This window comes from Rhinolophus ferrumequinum, chromosome 9 (assembly GCF_004115265.2).
Source record: "Rhinolophus ferrumequinum isolate MPI-CBG mRhiFer1 chromosome 9, mRhiFer1_v1.p, whole genome shotgun sequence".
Classification (NCBI taxonomy): domain Eukaryota; kingdom Metazoa; phylum Chordata; class Mammalia; order Chiroptera; family Rhinolophidae; genus Rhinolophus; species Rhinolophus ferrumequinum.
In genome coordinates, this window is record NC_046292.1 from 64,956,099 (window position 1) to 64,978,766 (window position 22,668).

Below are 22,668 nucleotides of genomic sequence, written 5' to 3' on the forward strand. Positions count from 1 at the left end.
AGAGTTGCTAAAAGAGAAATTCCTTCTTTTTCCTGGCCCAGAGAAAAAGGCAGCAAGGGCAGAGGGAAAGGCCTCTGGGGCCTGCACAGGATCCCAAGTTCCTGGCACTTGGCCCTCCCTGGGGGATATCTGATACCTTCCCCCCAGCCATCAGCTGAGAGCTTGCCCAGACTATGCGACCCAAGGGCCCTAGGGACAGGGCTAAAGGATGGATTTCCATATCTTCAAAATAAGCAGACAAGAGAATCTTATAACAAACAAAAAATGGCTTGAGCGCAGTAGGGAAGTTGTTTTGCTGACTGATGCGGAAGGCTGCCAAGGATAAGGAGAGAAAAATCACTACAGATTTCTGTGTTTTTACTGATTACTGAAAGTGAGTTGAACAATCCAGATTCTCTGATTTCCAGTCCAGCCAGCCAGGCCTCCCTCTTTCAAGCTCCTTTTGTCTTATTTTCCTCTTCCTTCTGAGAATCATAAAATGAGTAAGAGGTAGAAGATTCCTTCCCAACCATGTTTCAGGAAAAAGCTCAGCCACAGAACAGTCAAGTGTGGCATTGCCTAGAGGACTTGTAGAGACAGGTCTCAGATAGATCCACCCAGATTTTGCAAAAAAGGCACCTCCTTCATCACAAGTTCTAGGACCTTCCAAGTTCAGGAAGAAACTCTACTTCCCCACTGACAACCTGGCACAATGTACCCAGCAGGACCTGTGTGAGTAAACTGGAGGATTCTCTACAACATGACCCTCAGGGACAATGCAAGTCCTGTTTGCAGCCTGAAGTTCGTGGCTCTCCTGGTGGCTCTAAGTCCAGCACTCCTATTCCTGGGAGCCGGAGTGCAGCTTCAAAACAACGGGTATGATGGATTACTCGTTGCAATCAATCCTCAGATATCCGAAGTTCAGAACCTCATCCCAAATATTAAGGTGAGTGGCAAGTATAAAGTCAAAGCCATTGTCCCATTAGAACAGACCTATAGCCTTCTTGAAGGAGCTAACAACACTGCCCGGTTTGTAATTTGAGCAGTAAAGACAGCAGTGTTTCTTAAAGATTGCACCTAAAATTATAACTATGCCCAAGCCAGTTTGTTTACCTAATTCTGTGTAGTCTCAGTTCACAGACTGTTGATCTAGTCCTTTTTGATTTGTTGTTGTTAGTTACTGCTAATTTTAGTGGTTTTTTATTCTTTGTTTTCCTACATTACTGTTTTGGGGGTAGCAGCTTTAAAAATAATGCGTTGTGGCAACAAAGACCAGATGTTTGATGAATAAGCACGACTGTGCTTACTAAAATCATGTTCTTCATCCCATCCTGAGGGTGAGAAATCTCAGCTAGAAAGAGTGAGAGTTTGGATGGAATGCCAAAAAGCAAAATTCTTTCTTTTCACCTGAATGTTCTGTAAAGTAATTGACTATTTTCACTTTATCATAAGGGAGGATTATAGCTCCATTACTGAAAAGCCACCTTTTGCTAGTGTTTTAGTGAAATTAGTATCATCATAAGGTGTGGTCTTGAATATGCCCACAGATGTGACATGAAAAGGATTTGTTTAGTAAAAGCTTAAAAGCTTTTCACAGAATTGGGAAAATTATGTAGGCAAGCCCAGACACGTAATTAGTGTCCTAAAATCTCTTCGAGAAAACCATGTGAGGTCTATTCATTTTGCTCCTAAGTCTTCTCAAAGTCTAATGCTGTCTCTAAAAGAAATGGGTTCCTTCAAAATATTTTCATTATTTTTTATTACTACTTTATTTAACTATAACCAGAAAACTCAAACATAAAGGATTTATAAGTGATAAAATAAGCTTTTCTTTTATTTGGTTATAGGAAATGATCACTGAAGCTTCTTTTTACCTATTTAATGCTACTAAGAGAAGACTGTTTTTCAGAAATATAAAGATTTTAATTCCTGCCACATGGAAAGCTAATAATTACAGCAAAGTGAAACAAGAATCATATGAAAAGGTAAGAATTCAGAATTTCATTAAATGAGCTTAAATCAAGGAAAAAGAGCCACCAACATACATCGTGTTCAAACTCTAAAAATGAGAACTTAAACAAAAACAAGTCATTGATATTAATACACAAATAATATTATTGGGTAGATTGTTATCCACAAAACATATGGAAATATAATAAATGAGTATAAATTATACCGTAAAATTAGCAGAATGACATTGCCCAGGTAGCCTCTCAGAAGAACTGTCTACTTTGTAACTTACAGGGTCTTTCCTGAAATTTTTGGTTAAGGACCAAAAACTGTTTTTATCTATTGACTATGAGCTATAACGGAAACAATTCCACATAAGACTATCTTCATTTCCCACCCTGTCAGGGGCAGTAAACTTGTACATCCAGACAGAAACTTAAGCCACCCACACATATAAAAATACGACTGTCTTCTCCTGCCAGAGTGTAAATTAGCAGAATTTCACATTACCCCAAGCCCAGGACACTGTTTTTGAGGAGTATGTTGATAAGAAGGAAGGCAGAGAGTGGGGAGGGATGGAGAGGCTAACTTTTCTTATCCAACCAAAACAGTAACTTAACCTTCAAAGGATTCTCATAAGCTGTAGATCATATTGGGTTGGTGCAAAAGTAATGGCGGTGCAAAAGGTTAAAAATAATTGCGAAAACCGCCATTATTTTTGCACCAGCCTAATAGTTAAACATCCATGATAATGTCTAGCACATACTAGTGTCCATGCTATAAATAAATGTTAAATAACTGGCAAATGACTTTTTGAAGTTACTGTGAACAAGAGCCTTAGCAGCTACCAGTAGGGGCAGAAGCAGAGGCATTGAGAAGGTTCGTTCGCTCAGGGCTTCAGTAACGGAGTGGGTTCTAAATCTGTAACTACAGCTCAAACAGAAGGACTACAACATGTGGTACAGTTTCTCTTTTTCTTGTCATTGGTGTAAAATTTCCTCAGCCTGTTTTAATTCTTAGCTCTCCTTTGAAGTTACTCTCTCGGTAATCAGATGGTATGGTAATCTAGATAGGGACCCCAGTGTCCTGAAGAGGTTGCAGAGGCTTTTAAAAGCATTTGATTTATGACCAGATGAAAGCATTTGACGGTGCTTGGGCATGGAGATAGGAGAGATGGAGGAACTGGGATAAACTTGGAAGAGAGCTACTGTTTTTTAAGCTTCAACTAAGTGCCAGGCATTCTCCATATATTGTTTAATTCCTTCACACCCTAAAATTAGTTGCTATTATCACAAATTGAGAAATTGAAGCTCAAATAAAGTAAGGATTTTGTCCCAAGTCCAACAGCTAGTAAATTACAGAGCCACAATTTGAATCCATGTCTATTGGATTCATAAACCCATGCTCTCTGCACTCAGCTATGTTATTTCTAGCTTTCTATATAGAGTTCATGAACTAATTTGGCCATCTGTGGAAGACAGAAGTATTGGAGATAACCAACCCCAAAACCACATAATGCTCCTCGTCCTAATGAAGAAATAAAGAACTAAAGCAAAAATGAGACTGACTGAACAGAAAGGAAAGAAAGGTTACTGAAGGCTGTCCATACAGCTGTTGGATACCAATTTCTTCCATCTCAGGATGTCGATTAAGCAAGCACTTGGTGAATGAGCATTACGTCCAGCCACGTTAGGCACTGCAGAGCACTCAAAAACAAGTTCGGTATTCCTGTCCCATGAATCTACAGTCAGTAGGAAGCAGACGAGGGGACAGAGGGTTAGGACAAGTAGGTAAAAACTGCATTACTATGGCCTATAAGGTAGGATGTAACCCCGAACAGCCCGAGTATTCCATCCCATGCAGAGCACTTCCCTTTTGCTTCAGGATAAATTTGCAGAAATAGGAATGAGGTTTTGTTCAAATGAAGACTATGCAAGGGCATGACATCTGTAGCTCTTTTCGTCGGTGTTACCTTGCAAATCCCTTGGCTTGAATTCCTATCTTTCTAAAAATAAATGTTAGTTATTCTAAAAGTAATTCGTGCTCATGCTCATTGCAAAAAAAAAAAAAAAATCAAAGAATGTAGAATTGTGGGAAATGAAATAAAAATATTACCTTCCTCTAGTCCTCAATGGGGTGCGCACACACACACACACACACACACACACACACACACATCATTACCTATATAGTACAAATAGTGATAATTACATATATATGTATGTATGTGTGTGTGTGTGTGTGTGTGTGTGTGTGTGTATAATCATATTAGGTCTATTTTTTCAGAATCAGCTTTAAAAAAATCTTAATACTTCTAAGGGCAAGTCCCAACACAACATATCTTTCTTTCTAAAAACAAAAGAAACAATGTTGTATATAAAATTGTGTTCTATAGATGGTTATTTGAATAAATATTAACTTTAGTTTTGAACTTAAAAATATTGTTTTAGTAATACTAATTGAAATGGTCAGGGTGCAAGGTGAAATATAACTTCCACAGAATGATTGTTTTGCTAATCTATTGGTTATGGGAATAAAAGGACAAGGCTTAAAACGAACACATCTTATTGTCTTGCATTGATGAAATAACCCTCAGAAAGTTGTTCACAAAAGGCTGTAACATTTTACAACACAGTTCTGAATGATGTGTAATTGCTCTTAAAATGTCTTTAAATGTTTTATTATATTTTATACTGTTTTATAATGTCAGAATTTTACATTGTTGACTTCTGAAAAAAATTTCCATTCTGATTAAATTTAGTATATAAATTTTTTTATTGAAGTATAATTGAAATACAATCTTTTGTCAGTACAACATAGTGATTCAGCATCAGTATACATTGTGAAATTACCATCTGTCACCATACAAAGTTAATACACTATTATTGATTATATTCCTCATGCTATACATTTTATCCTTATGACATACATAGATAATCTGGAAGTTTGTACCTTTGATCTTCTTCACCCATTTTGCCCACCGCCCCAACCCTCCTCCCCTCTGGCAATCACTCATCTGTTCTCTGTATCCTTTTTCTTCTTTTTTTAGAATCCACATATAAGTGAAACCATGCAGTAGTTGTCTTTCTCTGTCTGACTTATTTCACTTAGCATAATACCCTCCAGGTACATCCATGTTGTTGCAATGGCAAAATTACATTCATTGTTATTCCACGTGTGCCTCTTTATCCATTCATGAACTGATGGACATGTAGGTTATTTCCATATTTTGGCTATTGTAAATAATGCTTCAATGAACATAGGATGCATATATCTTTTCAAATTAGTGTTTTCATTTTCTTTGGATAAATACCCAGAATTGGATTTGCTGGATCATATGCTCACTTTATTTCTAATTTTACAAGGAAGCTTCATATTGTTTTCCATAGTGATTGCACCAATTTACAGTCCCACCAACAGTGCACAAAGGTTGCCATTTCTCTGCCTCCTCACAAACACTTTTTATTTCTTAAGTTTTTGATAATAACCATTCTGACAAGTGTGAGATGACATCTCATTGTGGTTTTGATTTGCGTTTCTCTGATTATTAGTGATGTGGAGCATCGTTTCATGTGCCTATTAGCCATCTGTATGCCTTTGGAAAAATGTTTATTCAGATCTTCTGCACATTTTTTATATTAAATTGTTTGTTTTTTTTTTTTTATGGAGCTGTATGAGTTCTTGATCTTAGAGAAAAAGCTTTTAAACTTTCACCATTGAGTATGATATTAGCTGTGTGAATTTGTACGTGGCCTTTATTATGTTAAGGGATGCTTCCTCTATACCCACTTTATTGAGAGTTTTTATCATAAATGGAAGTTGAATTTCTCAAATGCTGTTTTTTTGCATTTATTGAGATGATCATATGATTTTTATCTTTCATTTTGTTATTGTGGTGTATTACATTGATTGATTTGTGGATTATGGACCATCTTTGGATAGTTGGAATAAATCCCACTTGATCATGGTGTGATATGATATTTTATCACATCACTTTTAATATATTGTTAAATTTGGTTTGCCAATATTTTGTTGAGGACTTTTGCATCTGTGTTCATCAGGGATATAGGCCTGTAATATCATTTTTGTGTGTGTGGTGTCCTTGTCTGGTTTTGTTATCAGTGTAATGCTAGCCTCGTAAAATGAGTTTGAAAGCATTCCCTCCTTTTCAGTTTTTTTGGAAGAGTTTAAAAAGGATAGGTACTAAATTTTCTTTGAATTTTGGTTCGATTGACCAGTTAAACTGTATGGTCCTGGATTTTTTCTTTGTTAGGAGGGTTTTAGTTACTGATTCACTCTCCTTATTAGTAATTGTTCTATTCAGATTTTCTATTTCTTCATGGTTCAGTCTTGGAAGATTGTATATTTCTAGACTTGATCTTAGCCAAAAGGCCGAGAAGTGATTGATTTTATGTTTCTAGGAATTTATCCATTTCTTCTGGGTTGTCTGATTTGTTGGAATATAATTGTTCATAGTAGTTTCTTATGATCCTTTGTATTTCTGTAGTATCATTTGTAACTTCTCTTATATTTCTGATTTTATTTACTTGAGTCCCCCTGCCTCTGGGTCTAGCCAAAGGTTTATTTTGTTTATCTTTTCAAAGAATCTACACTTACTAGTTTCATTGATATTTTCTATTGTTTTGTTAGTTTTTATTTATTTCCATCTGATTTTTAATGTTTTTTTTTTCCTTCTGCTAACTTTGGGCTTTGTTTGTTCTTCTTCTTTTTGTTGTTCTTTTAGATGTAAGGTTAGAATGTTTATATGAGGTTTTTATTGTATCTTGAGGTAGGCTTGTATTGCCGTGAACTTGCCTTTTAGAAACACTTTTGCTGTGTCCCATAGATTAAGGTATGTTGTAGTTCTGTTTTCATTTGTCTTCAGGTATTTTTTCATTTATCCTTTGAGTTCTTCAATAACCCAGTGGTTCTTCAGTAGCATGTTGTTTAATCTCCACATAGTTGTCATTTTTCCAGTTTTCTTCTTTAATTAATTCCTAGATTTCTATCATTGCATTCTGAAAAGATGCTTGATATGATTTCAATATTCTTGAATTTATTGAGACTTATTTTATGGCCTAACATGATCAATCCTGAAGAATGCTCCATGTGGACTTGAGAATGTGTATGATGCTTCTTTTGGATGGAATGTTCTGTGTATGTCTATTAAGTCTATCTGATCTAATGTGCCCTTTAAGACTCATGTTTCCTATTGACTTTCTGTCTAGTTGCACTATCCATTGATGTAAATGGGATGTTAAAGTTTCTGCTATTAATGTATGGTGTCAATTTCTGTCTTTAGGTATGTTAGTATTTGCTGTAAAGTCTTTTTGTCTAACATTAGTATACCTACCCTAGCTTTCTTTTGGTTTCCATTTGCATGAAACATCTTTGCCATCCTTTCAATTTCAGTCTGTGTGTCTCCTTACATCTGAAGTGAGTCTCTTGTAGGCAGCATATAGAAAAGTCTTGTTTATTTATACATTCATCCACTCTGTCTTTTGATTGGAAATTTAGTTCATTTACATTTAAATAATTATTGATAGATATGTACTTACTGCTATTTTGTTAATTTTTACTGGTTGTTTTGTTTCTCAGTGTTCTCTTTTTCTTCTCTAGCTTTCTTCCCTGTGGTTTGATGACTTTATTTGGTATCATGCTTTCATTCTTTTCTCATTATCTTTTGTGTATCTACTATAGGTTTTTGTTTTGTGGTTACCATCAGGCTCACATAGAACAGCCTATATCTATAAAATGGTCTATTTTAAATTGATAGCAAGTTAAGTTTGAACACATTCTAAAACTCTACATTTTACTCACTTTGCCATATTTTATGTTTTTGATGTCACATTTTACGTGTCAATTAACTAATTATTGTAGTTTTAGTTATTTTTACTACTTTTTTCTTTTAATTTTATAATAGCTTTATAAGTGATTAATCCATTGCTTTAACTGTATGTGAGATATAGTGAGATTTTTACTTTCATATGTTTTCTTGTTATTAGTGCCATTTCTTTTCAGCTTAAAGAAGTCCCTTTAACATTTCTTGTAAGGCTGAGCTAGTGGTGACAAACTTCTTTGGCTTTTGCTTTTCTAGAGAACTGTATCTCTCCTTGAATTCTGAACGATAACCTTGCTGGATAGAATATTCTTGGTTGGGAGTTTATTCCTCTCAGCACGTTGAATATGTCATTCCACTCCCTTCTGTCCTGAAAAGTTTCTGCTGAAATATCTTCTGATAGCCTTATGGGGTTTCCCTAGTATGTAACAAGTTGTTTTTCTCTCGCTGCTTTTAAGAGTGTTTCTTTATCTTTAACTTCTGACATTTTAATTATAATGTTTCTTGGTGTGGATCTCTTTGGGTTCAGCTTATTTGCAACTCTCTGGATTCCTGGACCTGTCTATTTGCTCCATTGGATTAGGGAAGTTTTCAACCATTATTTCTTCAAGTAATTTTTGTTTCCCTTTTCTCTCTCTCTTCTCCTTCTGGGACCCCTATAATGTGAATGTTATTCCTCTTGATGTTTTTCCATAGGTCCTTTAAGCCATATTCACTTTTTAAAAAATCTTTTCCCTTTGTGCTGCTGTTTGTGTGAATACCAATGGTGTATCTTCCAGTTCACTAACTCGTTCTTCTGCTTCATCCAATTTGTTGTTAAATCCCTCTAGTGTATTTTTCAGTTTAATTATTGTATTCTTTAGTACTGTGGCTTATATTTGGTACTTTCTTCTATTTTCTATTTCTTTGTTGGCGTTCTCACTTTGTTCATCCATTCTTCTCTAGAGTGCAGGAAACATCTTTATGACCATTACTTTGAATTTTTTATCTGGTAGATTACAGTATTATTAAAGTCTTTTTTCTGAGGTTTTGTCTTGTCCTGTCATTTAGAACATATTTCTTTTTTCCCTCATTATGGTTGACTCTGTTTTTGTTTCTATGTATTAAGTGAGACAGCTGTTTTGCTCAGTTTTGAATGAGTGGCCCTGTGTAGGTGATGAAGCTTATCATTCAACCTTGCCCTAACTCTTGGTTGTCCCTTGAACTGTTGTGATTGTCTAAACATCCTGATTTACACTTAATAGGTACCCATTGTTAAAGGAGTGCCAAGACCTGTCAGTGTCTCAAGGGTAGAAATCTCATTTAGCACCTAATTTCAGGCTGATTGGAAGCCAGAACTTCAGGCAGCAACTTTAAAGTATGCAAATACATACAATCTCATGGGAACACAATCATAAGCCCTGCTGGTCTCCATATTAGGAGATTTGGAGGCATTTCCTAGGTGACAGTTGCAAAAATTGAGGTTCCAGACAAGTGTGTAAGCTCCTTTCTCAGAGGTATCATTGAGCTGTAGTGAGTCCAAGTGGGTGCATAAGGATTACTGCATTCCCTGGGAGCACCTCCTTAGCCTCTATAGGTGGGGGAAACCTGAAGTCTGTCCATCACGCTCAAACTCCCAGATGAGCAAATAGGTCTTTTCCACATGAAGGTTTCAGCCTGCTGTTTGTGCCGTGCACTGAAGGTGGTAGCCTGCCAATAACTGTCTTTCCAATTGTTACAGTCCAATGGAGCCCGAGAGCATCAGCTCCCTTGGCCATCAAGGCCAGGTGATCAAGGGGCATCATCTGTGTGTGTTGCACATGCCTGCCGGCTTTAGAGGCAGCTAGAGAGTACAGGCATTGGGGCACGCTTGCTGTCTTCAGCAAGGCAGCAAGAAACCCTTGACTGCCATGCCTGGGGACTTCAGTAATGAAACAGGAGAATGTCTTGTCTGTGTGTACACATTAACTGCCTTTAGGGAGGGAGCAGGAGAATACTGTGATCGTTAGTGCTTGCAGGCCCCAGCCAGGGAGTCAGCGAGTGTTGTAACCACCTGTGCTCTGGGAGTTTAGCAAGGGAGCAGGAGAATGTTGATGACTTTCTCCTTGCCTGCCACAACTAGGGAGTGGTTGAGTGCTTCAACCCTGCTCTCCAGTTTCAGGAAGGCAGGGGGACCCTGCAGCAACTTGTCACCCCTCCATGTCCTAGCAATGCAGCAGGAGAGTGCAGCATCAGAGCTTGCTCTCGCCAGTGCTAGCAGGGCAGGCGAAAAGTGCAGAAATGGAATCTGACAATGCCTCCATCTCTGTAGAGAGTTTGAACTATACTCTGCCCCTTTAGCAGATGTTTTAAGAGTAGTAAAAAAATGTCCTTCACAGAGAGTCTAGGTACTTTTTAAATTTAAGCTTTTCAGTTGAGTCCTGGGGCAACTGAAACCTCATGTGAGCCCTTTAAAAGGAGAATCTCAGTTACCTATAGCCCTTGGGGCCCCTTGGACATCAGCCCCATTGGTTTTCTAGGTCAGACATGTTGGAGGCAGAGCCCAAGGGTTGGGGTGCTTGATGTGGGGCTCTTCTCCCAAAGGAGAAAAGCCAAATTGATGACATCCCTCCCTATTGTGTGTTGCCACATTTGGCATGCGGTTTTTTTGGTGAGAGCTATCTCTGCCTCTCCTACCCATCTCAATGTGGTCCTTTTATCTTTTCTCATGGAGGAGCAGTTTATCCCACTCTCAGATCATTTCAGAGGGAAATGATCCATTTGTAGCTATAGATTAAGTATGTCCATGGAAGGAGGTGAGTTCAGCATCTTTCTGTGCCACCATGTCGGACCCCCTTTTGAAGATGGCATAGCTTAGTGTAATTTGAGAAAATTTTAATCTGGAAAATGGGGGGGGAGTCAAATAGAAGTAATGAAGCTCTGTGGAAATTTGCTAAGCTTTTAAAATATACATGTTTTTTAAAGTGCCAAATAATTCTGTTAATATTTAATTGTGAATGCATTTTAAACTCCATCTGAGGCATTGTGTAAAATCTGCTTTTAAATTGGGATATAATTCATACAACAAAATGCACAGAGCTTAAGTGTACAGCTCAAAGTATTTTAATATGTATATGTTTATATCACCAACATCACAGTTGAGATATAGAGTATTACAATGTATTTCTTTTAATTTAGGCAAATGTCATAGTGACTAACTGGTATGGGGCACATGGAGGTGATCCATATACCCTACAATACAGAGGGTGTGGAAAAGAGGGAAAATACATTTCTTTCACACCTGACTTTCTACTAAATGATGACTTAATAGCTGGCTATGGATCAAGAGGTAAGTGTGACCAATCAAGAACTAAACATTGGACCGTACTGTTTACCATATTCTGTGCTTAGTACCAAAGGGACTCAGAGAACCTGAAACCTTCCAAAGACTTACCATATGGATGGGGAGAGAGGCCACATGCCCGTTAAAAAATGAGGAACAAAATGAGCCAGAAAAAGTTAAGCACAAGACTAGTGGCCCAGAGAAGGAGTACTAGAAGAATGCAGTGAAAAGAGAGAATATTTTGAGCTAAGGATGGTCAGAAATGGCCTCATGAAGCAGAGAAACTTCAAGGTTGAATATCATTTTGATAAAAGGAAGGAAGGGTGCGAATAGTGGAAAGAGTATGAATAAATCTGTGGCAGAAGAGTCCAGGGCATATTTGAGAGATGGGAGCTGTCGACTCTTTCAGTGGGGCAGAGTGACTGTGGGTAGTGACATAGTGAGAGAAAATGCTGAAACGAACATGGGGGTAAGGGATGGGGAGCTTCAAAAGCTCAAATGAGTGAGTCAGTACTGAAGGCTTATGAGCACAGGGCTGCCACCAGCGAAACAGTATTTTAGGATGATGAATCGGTCTGTGTGTATAATCTGGCTTCCTCAGATCAATGACAGAGAAACTGGGCATCAAGAGAACAGCTAAGAGAAGTCCAGGTATGAGGCCATGAGATTTGACTGTGGAGGCAGTGAGATGAGAAGGACAGGAAAGATAGTGATAAGAACAATGAGAATTTTCTATGTGCCAGGTGCTGTGCTGTTTGCTTTTCAAACGTTATCTTGTTTGATCCTAACAACTCTAAGTAACGAGAGATATTCCAGAAGGGAAAACAAGAACTAGAGGTCTGAACTGCTACCGAGTGAAAAACAAGGGGGATGTGTGAGTGGCATTAAGTACACAAATAGAATTTCTGCCTAGATTAAAGGGGAAATGCACAAGTCTTGTTGAGGCCAGGCGATTGTGAGGAGCACTGGACTATCTGGGTGGAAAAGCCCAGCCTGCAGTGGGATGTGGATGGTTGGAGTTTGGGAGTCAAGGTCATCGTTTTGGAGACTGGCTGAGATCTCAGGGAGAAGCTGCAGTGAGAAAAGATCAGCACCTCAAGGACTAACCATCCCATTCTTAATTTTTTGTTTTTGATTTTAACATACAGTAGTGCCTTTCAAATGATGATTTCATTTTTACCCCCATTTACATCTAAATAGATTCTGTTCTGCTCTATATAGCTAATAGGGAGTGCAGCAACACACTCTATAAAACACACTTTATAAAACACTTAAAACTTTATAAGAGTATTTTTTCTGGTAACTATGAGGTGCTGATAATCTCTGCATAAACATATAACTTCATCAGCATTTCTAAATTCCGTGAGTAGGCACAAACTTTTCCTTAACACTTTCAACTTAGACTGTTCCCCTCCCTTCTTTGTCCAAACGTCCCCAAATTGCACAATATGCTGCATCCTGCGTCAACTCAGCAAACACTTCCTGGGTTCCCAGAACTTAAAAATTCAGACAAAAGAAAAGTGCACCTTGGAAGGGCAGTTAATCTGGAAAGCTTCAAGGAGGGAGAAATCAGTTTTGATCTGAACGTTGAAAGAAATGCAAGAATTAGAGAGGTAGAGGAAAAATTATAAAACTTTGATGATGAGGATGAGGGTTTCCATGAGCTAAGAGTTAGAGATAAACATAAACATGAAGAACCAGGGATAAAATAAAAAAGAAAGAACCATCAAGCAGGAGAGGAAGTTCTATGATCATTTTGCTTCTTCCTCCCTCCCTGGCCCCCAGGTTTCAATCATTGCTCTGGATAATAGAATTAACTACAAGAAAAGAGCAAGATGCTTGGATAACACAGACTGAAGAACAGAAAAGTGTTATTTGATTTTGTGCCTTAGTCCATTTGGGCTGCTATAACAGCCTAAGGACTGGATGGCTTATAAACAGTAGAAATTTATTTCTCACAGTTCTGGAGGCTGGAAGTCCAAGATCAAGGCACCAGCAGATTCAGTGTCTGGTGAGGACCCACTTCTTGGTCCACAAACAGCCATCTTGTCACTATGTTCTCACCTGGCAGAAAGAGGAAAAGAACTCTTGAGGTCTCTTTTATAAGGTCACTAACCACATTATGAGGACTCCACCACCCTCCTGACCTAATCACCTCCCAGAGCCCCGCCCCCCAATGCCATCACATTGGAGAGTAGGGTTTCAACATATGAATTTTGGGGGGACATAACCATTCAGTCCATTGCACTTAAATATGCTTCTTTCCTTTTCCCAAAATCCTGAAATTGTAGGTCTAAATAGAAGCCTGTGAGGCAGCTTCATTGGGGAAATGACAGGATGTGGGACTCCTCACTAGTTTCAAATAAATGTGCAACAAGTAAATCACTGGTTTGCATTTACAGTACTAAATAAATTTTCACACTGCTTCTTTTATAATGCTAGGGTGTAAAGTAAAAGGTGATGGGAACAGGGTGGGGAAGAGAGAATTGTACTTCAACCGCTGGAATGAGTATGTATAGTCAAGTAACCTTACATCTTGACTGATTAGCAAGGTCCATCCCTGACATTTTAGAAATTTGAAAAAAAAAAAAAAGAGAGAGACAGAAAAAGAAATTCAAAACAAATGCTCTGTCTTCCACAGGCAGAGTGTTTGTCCATGAATGGGCCCATCTCCGTTGGGGTGTGTTTGATGAATATAACAATGAGAAACCTGTCTACATAAATGGGCAAAATCAAATTAAAGCAACAAGGTTAGTAATTTTTCTCATGTTTAAAATTCATTGTTTATTTTCTACTCTAAAGTTGTTTATAATGGCAGCTAAACTTCATTAAAATTTCCAGTTTTTAAATGTAATTGCATTTCTAAAATATTTATGTGTTTCAAATATCAAGACAATATAAAAAGTTATATTAATAAATATCTCACTCCTATCACTGTCTTCACCCTGCAGCCTCTCATTCCCTCTAGATATCCATTTTTATTAGTTTCTTGTTTATTTTTTCAGTATTTCTTTAGAAAAATTCAAAGAAATATGAATACATATTTTTCCTCACTCTGTTTTATTTCATAATTTCATTGTGTGGATGTAACATATTTTTCAATCACTCTCTTATTGTTGAACAAGTGGGTTGTTCCCAATCTTTTACTACCAATAATACTAACAGGTCATAACACTATCTCTGTGTCATTTCTTATGTATGCAGGCAGAGCTGTATATCTATTGAATAGCTTCCAAAAATTACTGGGTCAGATGGTACTCTCAGCTGCAATTTTGGTAGATATTAACTGATTCCTCACCTAACGTTTGCACTGTTTTTCACTCCCATTGAAAGCATTTGAGATTACTTATTTAGGAAAGAATCATTTTAAATATTAGGTTGGTGCAAAAGTAATTGCGGTTTAAAAGGTTAAAAATAATCGCAAAACCCGCAATTACTTTTACACCAACCTAATACCATCATTACATGTTCATTCTCTTCTTCCTCTAATGTCCAATGACAACAAGCTCAAAGGAGGCCTGGCTCAGGTCACTGTCACTCATGCTTTTCCTTGGACATCCAAAAGTTCATGTTGATTTCCTGGTAACTTTTGCTTTGACCCAGTTTAGTTGGTAAAGCACTTGGCAATACAGAACCTCTCATCAATTCTTTAAAATAAAATGGAGTACATTTCTAAATTGATGAACTTTCTCAACAGAGTTTTTTAAATGTTTCATTTAAAAAAGCAAGCTACAGTCTTTGCACTTAATTATTATACGAGCTAGTACAGAAAAAAACACAAGTATTTCTAAAATGGACCCAATTTTTCTTTCTATTTTTAGGTGTTCATCAGAAATCACAGGCATGTTTGTGTGTGAAAAAGGCCCTTGCCCCCAAGAAAACTGTATTATTAGTAAGCTTTTCCAAGAAGGATGCATGTTTATATACAATAGCACCCAAAATGCAACTGCATCAATAATGTTCATGCAAAGTTTGTCATCTGTAAGTATGGCCTTGGAATGATCAACTCCTACAAGATTCCATCTCTTCCCAAGACGCATATGTTTTAAGTCTTTAAACAAAAAGATAAAATTCACTGTGTTTTAGAGCTTGGGGGAACTTGGAGTTCAACTAGTTTTTATTTTACAGATTAAAAGCCCCAAAGGTGATCACCAAAAATAGAGCCCTTTAGAAAAGTGATTATTTGCTTTCCGGGGAAGGCCATTTAACAAGGGGAGCCCTATAGACCTCAAAATAAAGTGCTGATAAGGTGGTGTTCCTGTATGCTTTCACAGGAAAGTCCTGGGTTAATGAGAGTGATTTAACACATGATTATGTTTCTGTTTTTTGAGGTAGTAACTCATTCTTAATTTTACTTTCTAATTCTCTGTCCCTTGTTTTGCATAGTCTAGAACTTGAAAAATCGGGTGCTACCAAGGGAAGTCAACTAACCTACTTAGATTTGCATGTTCAGAAACTCAACCTTGTCAACATTCCACACTAATTAACAAGAGACTAGTGTATAAATCCATAACACCATTTTAAGAATTACTATTTTAAAAGAGTACTCTGTTATGAGGATCTAACACTTGCCTCTTCAAGCTAGCATGGAAGCAGCATGGAACAGACGAATTCTCACCAGATCCCTGTTCTGAGAGCATGGAATCAGAAAAGAGGGAGTTAGGTAACACAGAGGTTTAGTGGCATCAGCCTATATCTCTCCATCTTCATAAAACCCTGAAGGTCAAGTTTATGGGTCATCTCTTCTCCAAGGAGAATGGAGCACTGAGGGCACGTGCCTCTGTGAAGTTTTCTGTTTCCATGGCTGACCAATGCCCCTTGGATCAACACGTTCTTTTTTTATATAACATTTTTCTTCAGTCTGGTTTTAGTCAAGGCTACGAGTCCTTTTTGAACTTCGTGATTTTTTATATTTCCTGTCCAGTCCATTATGTTTTGAATTTATAGCTTAATGTCTTAAGTCGTCAACCTAATTCCATGTATTTCATCCACATTGTTTTTGTTTTTGACAAGTTACTGTCTTTTTGATCCTCTGAGAGACCTACACATTAATATCCAGTCAGATAAGCTTTACAATCCTTCAACGATAGTCATGCAACATAGAGAAAGGAGTTAAAAACAAATAACAACAACAAAAATAGGTTTCACCCCTGTCTCCCCATCCTACTAAGCAATTATTAACATTTTGAAGTTTCAGCTTCCTCTTCTATGAAATTAGAAATGGGACTGAGGGAATCTTCTAGCTCTAAGCGCCCATGGCTCTATTAGCAGGAAGCGTCTATTCTTTGTAGGAACACAGGCACTGGGAATAGATGGTGGCTCTACTTTGCAATGCAAACCATACCTTTATAAGGGGTGTTGACATAGGGTTGGTATTAAATGAATTATATCTATATTTCCAAATGGGGAGAAAGATCAAGAAGTAAATTTTAGTTGGTGTTTTCCTTATCATGTTCTTACAGACATCAATATTTGAACTAGATCATTATATGTTGACTGATAAATAAAGGTGTAGTGGTCATTAAATATGATTTCAACAAAAAGACATCAAGATAACATCTCCCGGGGTGTTTTCTTTAACACAGTATCACGCTAAGGAAGGTGGGAGATTGTTTTGTTTTGTTTGTAAACTAAGATATATATACATCGTCTGCTCTCTGTTATCCATGTGCAAATAGACTTTGATAGCACTTGATCGCAGTATCACAAAGGTGCCAAAGGTTTCAAGCGAAGGGTGCCAAATATTAAGTTAAATTTGGGACCCTTTACTATTTTCTTGAAGTAAAGAAGAACATTGCTATGGTTCTTCTAATTTCCCAAGTCTCAGCTCGCCTCTCCTTTTACCTTGAGCTGCTTGTGAATGAGAAATATGTCTAGAACGACAGGAGAGCCTTTATTATCTGATAGGCTTTGTTCTTTTTCCAGGTGGTTGAATTCTGTAATGCAAGTACCCACAACCAAGAAGCTCCAAACCTACAGAACCAAATGTGCAGCCTCAGAAGCACATGGGATGTAATCTCAGAGTCTGCTGACTTTCATCACAGCGTTGCCATGAATGGGACTGAGCTCCCGCCCCCTCCCATGTTCTCCCTTTTACAGGCTGGCGAAAAAGTGGTCTGTTTAGTCCTGGATGTGTCCAGCAAGATGGCAGAGGTAGCATTTTGAATCAAAATCGTTGTAAAACACTCATCCTTTTTTTTTTTTTCCTATCAGTTTTTAATTCTTTTTATTTTCAGAGGGTGAGGGCAAAAGAGGGGGAGGCCAGAGGTTTGAATAGTCATGGTCTTTTCTGGGGGACAAGATGAAAAAATACAGAATGTACTCCAGAAATTAAAATAATGCAGAAAAATGAAACCCACAGAAAATTCCTAACCTTCTTTTATGTTACTAATTGCAATATTTTCCATCCAAGACCTGTTTCCAAAATTCTGACATGCAACAAAAGGCTCCTGTCTGGCCACATTCCACTCACTGGTAAAGCTCTCTGGTGGGGGCAAGAAACTATGAATTTATAGCAAGTCCATGCATGTCCATGATGTGTATATTTTCCATGTCGTTGTAGACAGAAAATCATATCTCAGTCATCTGGCAATCGAGCAGCCTTCCAGAAACCCACTCTCAAAAGCTCCAGAACGCTCAGATGATGGTTAAAGGCTTAGTCCATGGAGTCAGGAAGATATGCTTTAAATCCTTGTTCCTTCACTTACTGTCTGTATAATCAAGAGTAAAATCACCTCTCTGAAGCTCAGCTTTCTTCTCTTCTGTAAAGTATAGGCCATGATACCTACTTTCAGTGCTGTGACAGAACCAGCTCGTAGGGCTCAGGAGAGTCAATTGTTCAAGTTTTAGGAAATTTGCAAACCAGTTGTTAAACAGCCATTTTTGAACTATAGAGACTTAAAATTAAATAAAATATATTGAAGAAAACATAAACAATTCTCAAAACACATTACTTCCTCTTTATTTTTCTACTACTTTTTATGATCTATGCCTGGAGTCAATAAATTACAGCCCATGGGCCAAGTTTGGACCCCTACCTGTTTTTGCATAGCACACAAGCTAAAAATGGGTTTACTTTTTAAATGGTTAAGGAAAAAATAAAGAAAACAATAATATTTTATGATGTGAAAGTTATATGAAATTCAAATTTAATACAATTGCAATAAAGTTGTATTAACAGACAGCAACACTCACTTGTTCACATATTATCTATGGCCACTTTAGTGGGAATAGCAGAGTTGGGTAGTTGCAACAGAGAACATATGGCTCACCAAGCCTAAGATATTTACTCTCTGACCCTTTACAGAAAATGTCTGCTGATCCCTGATCTACACTCTTGAGGTTATTTTCTGTCCATTGAATCTATATGGGTCTGTATCTCTTCCCCGCTCTGCTTTTAGTGACTACACTGACAGCTTGAAATCAGCCTCAGTGAGAGTATTTGCTCCACAGAAATTGCCAGCTGCAACAAATCAAGGTCTCTCTCTCTCTCTCTCTCTCTCTCTCTCTCTCTCTCTCTCACACACACACACACACACACACACACACACACACACACACACCAGAAATGCAGTTTTTAAACATTTACCAGGACACCACTATCTACTTCATAGGGTTGTTGGGGGGGAAATGAGAGAATGAATATGACACTTTTGGTTTCTAAGTGGTGGCTATTATTTTATTATAGTATTTGTCCTGAGGGAGAGTTTAGCCTCTTGCATTCTCTGGATCAGTAGTCCTGGAAAATTTGCCTTTCTTGGCTTATCTCTGAAGTATTAGTAACACCACTGATACACTCAGCTTCCAGGTAATTTTGTAATCTTGCCTACCTGCAGTTGATTAGGGAATGATCTTCTCAGATATGGTCTCAGGGTAATTTCTATCAGCTAGCTGCCTCTGTTGCGTAAGAACAATTGAATGAAAGGAAACATAGCTGTACTTGAGTGAAGACCTGAGAGAAGCAGAAGAAAAATAAGCCTAACATAACAAACTCATGGCAAAGCCAACTTCCCTCCTTTTTCTTGATAATATTGTCCCTGAATCATCACGGCCATTCATTTACTTATCAGGTGACAATACTGTGCTGGCTCGGGGGATACAGAAATGACAGACTAGGGTCTCTGTTTGAAATGCTCATAATCTAATGAGGGAGACATGACACACATGTGACACATGTGTGAATAAATACAATACAGTGTGACAACGCTCCACAGAGATGTGAGGCAGCATCTAGTGCTGTAGAAGTGACTGAAGATGAACTTGGAGTTGAATCTTGAAGGATGAGAAGGTTAGATGAGGTAAGGGGTGTGAAGGAAGGACTTTCCAGGGTAGGGAAGAGTATGTGCAGTGACTGAGAGGCAAAATTAGAAAGATTCATTCAGGGAAAGTGCATCAACGGGTATGGTTATAACTAGTATTGGGTGGCTGTAAGGAAATGGCAAAGATGGAGAGATGGTATGAATTTAAGAGAAACTGAAGACTTTGAGTTGAAAGGACCTGTTCGAGGATATGGGGGCTGGTAACACAGGAATAATGAGAGTTGCAAGTTTCTGGCTTAACTAATTGGGAGTAGAGGCCATGATTGAGAATGGAGACTTGATGACTGTGGTGTTAGTAACAGCTACTACCGTGTTTCCCCGGAAATCAGACCCAGCCAGACAATCAGCTCTAATGCATCTTTTGGAGCAAAAATTAATATAAGACCCAGTGTATATTATATTATATTATATTATATTATATTATATTATATTATATTATATTATGTTAATTATATTATACCCAGGCTCATATTATAATAAAATAAGACCAGGTCTTATATTAATTTTTGCTCCAAAAGACGCATTAGTGCTGATTGTCCATCTAGGTCTTATTTTCAGGGAAACACGACATTTACTACGTGTTTACTATGTAACCATTTTGCAGATAGAAAACTGAAGCTAAAAAAATATAAGTAATTTCTCTCTAGTCACATAATTAGCAAAAGTTGAAGGCAAGATTCAAAGTCCTTGTTTGATTCACTCTACTAATTTACCTCTCAACATTGTAAGACAAAAATAATAGTTGGAAAGGAAGGCAATGGATTCAAAGTGTGTAGAGGTTGGGATACCTGTGGGACATTAAATACGTGAATTTCTTAAGCAGTGTGACATGCAGGTCCAGATGTTAAGGGAGATGCCTGGGTTGTAGATAGAGACCAAAGTTATCACTGAACAGGCAGTCACTGAAGCTCAGCTTGCTGCTCCACAGCCTTCAAAACAAGTGGTTGTAGTGAGTTCAGCAGCAGCATCAAACCGGGTCACTAATATTACTTTATACATGGTTAGTACTTCAAGATATACCTGTACTGTCATACACATATCTCAGTTGATCCTCACAACAATTCCATTTTAATAAGAAATATATTAGTATCCCTTCACAGATAAAGAACCCAGCCTAAGATGACCATTATATAATAACTGCTACTCTTTACCAGAAGTTCTCTTTGCAATGTTTCCTCTTGCCCAGACTGAAGAAAGCAGCTACAAATCTAGTCTCAATTGGTTCTATGGACATTTGAATTCTGAGTAGGAAAGAACTAGCGGGGATATGAGTATGTGTTCTTAGAGAGTGGTAATTCCGAAGAACTTGTTGGGGACAGAATTCCAAACCACTCCCTCCTCCCAGAAAAGTATTCATTTTTTGAGCCTGCAGTTCATTGAACAATCTTCTAGCACGGTGACACTCTCTACAACTAACAAAAATTGTAATTCAACATCTCTTAAGAATTAGCAGAAATATTTGCTTGTTAGCTTACTTTTGTCTACCAATCAAATGTTGTTACCTTTCTTTTTTCCTTTTCGGGACATAGGCTGGCAGACTCCTTCGACTGCAACAAGCAGTGGAATTTTACTTGATGCAGATTGTTGAAATTCATACCTTTGTGGGAATTGCCAGTTTTAACAGCAAAGGAGCAATCAGAGCCCAGCTACATCAAGTTAACAATGATGATGACCGAAAGTTGCTGGTTTCATATTTGCCTGCCACTGTGTCAGCTGAAGCAGAAACCAGCGTCTGCTCAGGGCTGAAGAAAGGATTTGAGGTACAGTAGAGCACCCAAAGCCTCAAATCACCATCACTTTCCTTTCCCTCATTTTGTATCTAGTTGCTTCGGATTGGGAGCCATCTGTTACAGGGGGGTCATAGCAGCTTCAACTGGAGGAGAGGAATGATGGGTTATCTTTAAGGTCAGGAACTATGTGCCTAAAAAGTACCTGACATGTAATCGTTGCTTAATAACTGCTTGTTGAAGGAATGCATAAATGCATGAAAACAATGGCCCAGATTGGGGGACTTCAGCATCATCTGGACACTTTCTGACACTGTCTCTGCAATGCTGAGACTATCCCACACATGGCCATTTTTACCCTTGGATTTTCCAGTCAAAATCAGCATGTCTGGCTCCTGCCTATAATCAGACTAGACCTCAAGTATAGGAGACTCAATTAAGGCTAGAGGTATGTTTCAGGAATGACAGAATTCTTTTAAATTAGCATAAGTTTGGACTTAACATCTGGGATGCAGCCATGACTCAAACATCTGGTAGCAAGCAAAACACATCAATTGCAATTGTTGCTGCCCATAGGCAAGTGTTTCTCAACCTGGGATACGTGGGAATTTTCAGGTGATTAAAAAACCTGGATGCCTTAGTCTCAACCCCAAAGAGTCTGATTTCGTTGATCTGGGATATGGCCTAGCCACTAAAATTTTTAAAGCTCCTCATCTGATTCTAACGTGTAGTCACAGTTGAGAACCACTTTTCTAGGGCCCCTTATTAGTCACTCACTGGATCCCAGAGGCCAGATCCCACACAATAATCTTCTTTCATATCCTCCATGATGGACACTATTCTAAACTAGGGGCATATCATGGTGATTGGAACAGAAAGCATCCCTGTCCACAAGCAAACCGGCAATGGTATAAGATGACAGGTACTGTGATGGGATGAGGTGTGGACCCCATGGGGATGGCCTGGATCTCAGGGAGCTGCAGAGGACCTCAAAGAGGCATATGCCCCACTGGCGGGGGATTTGGAATGAGAGTGGATTTTTCTGCTCAATAAGACGATTTGACTTACACGTCCTTCCAAATGACTGTGTTCAGGTGGTTGAAAAACTGAATGGAAAAGCCTATGGCTCTGTGATGATATTAGTGACCAGTGGAAATGATGGGCATATCAGCAACTGCTTACTCCCTGTGCTTAGCAGTGGTTCAACCATTCATACCATTGCTCTGGGTTCATCTGCAGCCCCAAACCTGGAGGAATTATCACATCTTACAGGTAAACACATTTTTTAAAACATATATTTTAGAGCGTTTCCTTTCTAGTTGAATATTCAAAGCATAACCGTGAAAGCCAGATTATGTCAGCAGAATACATGGCTGAATTGAAAAAAAAAAAAAAAAAAGAAGCCATTTTCCTAAGAAAAAAACTCACAAAAATCATTGCTAAAATTTACCTAAATTTTGCTGACTTTTTTACATTTTATTTAGAAGGTGCCAATTATATACATCCAATGAAAATATTATTTTTATAATTTGTTTGTTAAACCAGCCTGAGCAT

The 22,668-nt window shown here is 38.0% G+C and overlaps 1 protein-coding gene across 1 annotated transcript in view; it reads left to right on the forward strand.

Moving 5' to 3' along the window:
* The first annotated feature begins 291 nt into the window (after window positions 1-291).
* Window positions 292-22,668, forward strand: part of CLCA2 (chloride channel accessory 2) — a 39,886-nt gene continuing 17,509 nt past the window's right edge. Inside the window, 8 exon segments of the mRNA XM_033114308.1 lie at window positions 292-925; window positions 1,827-1,964; window positions 10,925-11,075; window positions 13,711-13,819; window positions 14,891-15,050; window positions 16,995-17,222; window positions 20,917-21,147; window positions 22,209-22,386. Coding sequence (XP_032970199.1) covers window positions 740-925; window positions 1,827-1,964; window positions 10,925-11,075; window positions 13,711-13,819; window positions 14,891-15,050; window positions 16,995-17,222; window positions 20,917-21,147; window positions 22,209-22,386 — 1,381 coding nt within the window. The 5' untranslated portion in view covers window positions 292-739.